This window comes from Schistocerca gregaria, chromosome 7 (genome assembly GCF_023897955.1).
Source record: "Schistocerca gregaria isolate iqSchGreg1 chromosome 7, iqSchGreg1.2, whole genome shotgun sequence".
Taxonomy (NCBI): domain Eukaryota; kingdom Metazoa; phylum Arthropoda; class Insecta; order Orthoptera; family Acrididae; genus Schistocerca; species Schistocerca gregaria.
Window position 1 is genome coordinate 53868820 of NC_064926.1, and position 6000 is coordinate 53874819.

Genomic DNA, 6000 nt, shown 5'->3' on the forward strand with positions numbered 1-6000 from the left:
TATATAAATATTGTTATTTTATATTATTACTGGTGGGAAGCTGAAATTATGGCATCTTCTGCTTCTCTGACAAAATCTGGTGAGATGTTTTGCATCCAACTTAGGCACAGAAGAGCTAGTGTCTGAAATTCGGAGGAATGTCTCGTTAATATCACACTTAAGCATTGCTGAGGGAATAGATGGAAGCTGAAGTGTTCTCGCTTCTTCTTCTTCTTCTTCTTCTTCTTCTTCTTCTCCTCTAGCAAAACTTCAGTTGATGCTTTGGACCCAATAGTGGGTACAGCTGGATTAAGGGCTTAAATTGAGGTAAACACGTCTTCATTGAGTAACGGTAACAAACTCTAAGTATTGTACTTAACTTATTTGTTCAGTATGATACTTGTGCCACACTGAAAATGAAAATACTCTGTCAGTTATTTTATATGGACCATTATGACGAGAATGAATTTCCATTTTTCGACAGAATCGCTGAACTATTACGAAATGTGTTCGAATATTTGTTAATGGTTTTCTTCATCGATGTACCACCTACTTATTTTGATGCTTTAAATAAGATTCTTTCAGTTTTTGTGTCTTTGTTTTTTTTGTGTCTTGACGCCGTCACAACAAACCGCAAGAAAAATGAAATAAACTGGCCAAACCTTTTAATTTTAAACATGCTAGGACACTTCATCAATGCACAAGCGCAGATGCCAGTATGAAGCTGAGTAAACAAGGTGAGACTTGTTCCCGCATGTTAGGAACACTGCAAGCAAATTGTTACTTATCAATACGAGATATTGTAGTTTTTCGGCTCATTAAATAAAGCAGTACAAAGGGAGCAGAAATTTGAAGTGGTGTACAAATCTGAGAAATGCTTATGAGGCTGATTTAAAAATATTACATGTAATTTTTTGAATTTGTTTGCACTAGTGAACTGTATCAAATTACTTCCACCTACACCAAGTACTGTATTATTTTGCTTAAAAAGCGTATCAACTTGCAACAAATGCGTATCAACTTGCCCAAAAACTGTACCAGTTAGCTCCAAAAGTCTAATATTTGCCGTACCCCTCTCAAATAAAAACAGCTTGCTCCAAATGTACATCAAATTATGTCTCAAACCCTATCAAAGTCTCCCAGATGTAAGTCAAATAATCCCTCGAACTTTATCAATGTATTCCAAATTGTTTCAAAAAGTTTATTAAATTATCCCACTAACCTTATCTACTTACCCCAAACGTTTTATTGGCTCACTGCAGCTCTAAACATTAAACGTTACTGTGTAACTAAGTTCCAGACCTCCCTACCCATTACATTCCACACCTCGCCACCTCAGAAAACTCTGTGAAAGTAGCAGGAATTTAATACATGTGCACAGCACTGAAGACAGAGACGCTAACCATGTTGGCGAAAAGTCCAACTCTTACCACAAAATGCTGAGGGGCCCCTTTTGACAGTGGTCATCTATGTAAAATGTGTTTTGAAGACAAAAAGAGAGTGCATACACATAGTAATATGCGTTAACTTTGCAGCTTCCTTTTCGTCATGTACTGTGCACCAGATTTTTGTTGTAGCTAGAGTAATGGCGTATTATTTTGTTGTAATAAATTAAGTATCAAAGATTATTAATGTACACATTTCTGCACTTTGTTCACTGTGAGATATATATCACCATTCTTGAAAGAATGACATTCGTTTCCATTTTTACAGTTGCATTCATTGGTACAAAACACAAAGTCTTGAGAGTGTTGCATAACTTAAAGTTCTTACCACTAGTCCCAATAAGAAAACTTTGATTATTTTAATACATAATACAGACAATATTTAATTTGAAGCATGCGCAGTATTTTATATCTTACAAGTAACATTATTTTTGGTCGAAATATCATAGAAATCTTCCTTATTATGCTAAACATGCAATCCATGGGTACTTTAATTAGCTATACAGGTAGTTTAGAAGAAAAATATTGCTCTTAAAAGTTCAAAGAGAATGAATGTATAGTACACATATCAACGTTTCGTTGAAAACGGGTGCTGCTTGAACGAAAAGTTCCTAGCAGAACTTTCAATATACAAGTTGTGAGTGTTTTAATAAGTTATACACTCAGGTTAGAAGCGGACATTTTTAATTTGAAGCTTCATTGTGCTGGCAAATAGTGATAAATCTCACAAAAAGTGATGTATAACAGTTTATTTTCTAGACGTCGACTTTGGCTTTCAGTACTTCCCTATCTGTTACTGTCTTTGGTCGTCTCTTGTCAGTGGGTTTATGAGCAATCCATGTCATTTGACAATTTAAGTGATATATTGTAATAAAATAGCTTATTCCTCCCTGATAAGGAACACCAAACCTTTCTCCCCAAAAACGAATTGTGTTGGGCATGTGTCTTTGTGGTGGTGCAATTGATTATAGACCTTTGACTTAGCCATATTTCTAAATGCCGCAACAGTTTGTTTGCAGTATTTTCATCAATTTTATTTTTTCTTGTGATGCACTATCTTTGTTGCTCCAACCTTCCCTTCCTTCCTTCCTTGCAAACATAAGCTGCTGATAGCAAGCACATTAACAGATTGAATACACTCTACATATTTAGATACTGCATCATTCTGAACATTTTCTGAAGTATTTTAGAAGATTATGACATTCTTGCAAACATCATACAAGAGGTAAAGTAATTTGAGCCTAGTCCTACACTTAACCACAACTAAACCCCAATAGTATGCAATAACTGTTATCAGTTTTATTTCTCTTAATTTATGTTTCACAATCATGTTTTACAGACAGAAATAGCTTGCTGAAACTAGCGCTATGATAACCGACGTAAGCATCACGTTTTTGCATTGATGCGGTATTTTGCAGTTATTTTAGGTTATTTTGACATTTCAGATGTGGAAAATAATTTATTCTTCTGTTGGTCCCAAGGTCGACATCGGAAAATTTTTACCCATACAGTTACCTGTTGGTGAGAGGGAGAACAACTCGTGGTACAGATATTGAACTTGTGACGCCGCTAGCGACAGTAAACTTCTAGGATGTGAAACAGGAGTCAATTTTATTTCAGACTTTCAGGGTTTCCGGAAATATATTTAATTTAGAAGTCATGTTCGACAACTATACAATGTTTTGCAAGAAATTTACAAATATGATTGGTAAGACAATCTATAAACGACTTTTTAGAAGTCAATAATGCATCCATAGTTGACAACATTTTCCATATTTTACAAAGTATAATGAAAATAGATTTAGTTTATTCGAGAAGGGTACACTGTAATAATAAAACTGGGCTCTGATTGTAGGGGAGATATGTGTTGTGACACACTTTTTGACAAATAATTTTGGTTGTTCACATACTTTTGAGCAGAGCCCAGATGGGGCTACACTGCCGTTGGCTCTTGCCTTGTAATAATAGGGTGTGATATGACGAAAGGAGAGAGAGAGAGAGAGAGAGAGAGAGGGAGAGAGAGAGAGAGAGAGAGAGGGAGAGAGAGAGAGAGAGAGAGGGAGATAGAGAGAGTAGGTATCCCACACACTGTGTGTGCACCATTTTATGTATACAATGTATATCTTTGAATATGCAGTCATTTCGGCATAATGTTAGCGGTATAGATGTGTATGTAAGTAATGTAATTTGACACTAAAATGGTTCAAGTGGCTCTGAGCACTATGGGAATTAACATCTATGGTCATCAGTGCCCTAGAACATAGAACTACTTACACCTAACTAACCGAAAGACATCACACAACACCCACGAGGCAGAGAAAATCCCTGACCCCGCCGGGAATCGAACCCGGGAACCCGGGCGTGGGAAGCGAGAACGCTACCGCACGACCACGAACTGCGGACAATTTGACACTATTTTTATGCCAGGGATAAAGAATGAATGTCCTTAATTTTAATGTGAGCGCAACGTAATTTTTGCTACATAATTGACAGTATTTTAATACCTCTCTGACTCCTTGGAGATGGGGAAGAGTCCGTCACAACAAATGTAAATGACACGATTTTTACAATCATTTAAATACTACACACAAGATTGGTTGGAAAGAGGAGTGATTATTGGTTGCAAAGCATAGAAATGTTCTACTTTCATTTACTTGTCCTGCAATACGGTTGCCAAGAGATACTGGAGGTACGGGCATTTAATTTCTCATTAACATAGTACGACTATTTTCCCCAGTACTATGACTGGCTGGAGATATGGATACCGCACTGTTTAATTGCTCGGAGGCAGGTAGAGGAGAGCTGTTATTTTTTTCATTTTCTGTTAAGATGGTTGGTGTGTTTCCAGCTTCTTGAATTTTTCATATTGTGCTATGATTGGCTGGAGAGAGCGCGAAGGGAAGGGGTAGATTGACAGTCCAGGGGGTTGGTGCATTTCATTTAAAAGTAGTAATTTTCTGATGAGAACATGAGTTCACAGTCATAGATAATGTCGTGCATGAGCTTAAAATAAGATAAATGACCATGTTCATATCATATAGTGTGTCTGTAAGGAATGTAGCTTTGCCAGAATGTACGTAACTAAACTACTACACCGACTGTTCTCTCTGTAGCCACACAAACTATATACTAATAAAATATTTGGTGTCTTGATGTTTCAGCTCATCAGCGCATCATACTCATACTACGCTCTTCTCAACCAAATGAACGACAAATAGCCGTCTCACCACACACCCCAAACGTCCAGTTGGAGCAGAATGATTTATTTGGAACGACACTGACATCTAATACTGCACACTGATCACAAAGCAAGAAAAAAAGAGTAGTTAACTGAATAAAGCTGAACATTGTAAAACTTTATTTTTAAGAAAATTATATTTATGATGTCTGAAGATCATCGACAACAACTGTGTGTATATTTCATGTCTTGCTGTACTTAAGAGGGACAGTAGTATCTTTGGAAAATTGATTCTATTGTGAGCTAGAAAACTCAAACTTCCAAGAACAATTAAGAAAATTCACTTTCAAGTATTTCTCCTGTACGTGCATTTCCTTCAATTTGCTGACTTTGGAACAGGAGTCTCACTCTTAATAGTTAATGGTTTTACTTCTGTGTTGGACAGTTCTGGTGCAGATTCTAAAACTCTAAGCTATATGAACTGTTTAATTTCTAATGACGATGATGGTAGACATATTCTGAAGCCATGGCCAGATTTCTGCACTGGATCGAGTTGTTACCTGCGATATCGATGGTTTTTATGCTGGCAGCGCAGGGCGCTCTGCGGTCTGCTCACGTCTTCATAGGACGCAAATTGTAAATGGGCCGCCAGCAGGAGCCTCAGACAGGCACGCTGGTTGCCTACAGGACTCGCCGCCCTCCAACAGGTGGCTATACGGACGTCTACTGCTGCAAGCAAATGTATTCATCCGCGCGTCCATTTCAGATGCCACTCAGTGAGTTCTTCTCCTCAAAACTAGCAAGATGCGCAAGTTCACTACTGTACGACGTTATTACCACAAAAAAATTAGAGGAATGGACACAAATAAATCGGACACATTGCTGGAATTCTCATAGTGATCCAAGTTAGGTGTGTATTTCATTTTTCTGAGAATACCTAAAAACGTGTTGCTTTAATCACGTATTAAATGTTTCGAGTGTTCATAGTTATCCATGTTACCTCAAACGAATTGCGGACACAAAATATCCTCTTCTCTTCAGTGCCAGTGCCATATAAGGCCGTTTCCTGGCTACTGTGGCCTGAGGATATATTAAATATTCCACGCACTGCATACACTGTAAACCGAGAAGAAAGAGGATTCAGCCTAAACGAATTTATGTCAAACAGCGCTGCTCTGCTTGTACAAGGGACATCCAGAATCACTGAAAAGAACCCAGTAATTCCAACAGCAGCCTTGTTCGATAAATACAGACTGGAGTTCGACACAGCGCCCATGGACCACCAAGGGTTACTTCTGCTCGTGGATACATGCAATAATACTAGATGCATAAGAGCTAAAGAACAGGAAGTGCCCTAAATCTCAGAGAGAGAATAGTACTGTGAAGCTGTATGACAGA

General features: G+C 37.8%; 1 protein-coding gene across 1 annotated transcript in view; it reads left to right on the forward strand.

Moving 5' to 3' along the window:
• Positions 1–4658, forward strand: part of LOC126282283 (odorant receptor Or2-like) — a 54501-nt gene extending 49843 nt beyond the window's left edge. Inside the window, exon 5 of the mRNA XM_049981936.1 lies at positions 4586–4658. Within this exon, the coding sequence (XP_049837893.1) occupies positions 4586–4642 (57 nt within the window). The 3' untranslated portion in view covers positions 4643–4658. The remainder of the gene's footprint in view (positions 1–4585) is intronic.
• Positions 4659–6000: the final 1342 nt, after the last annotated feature.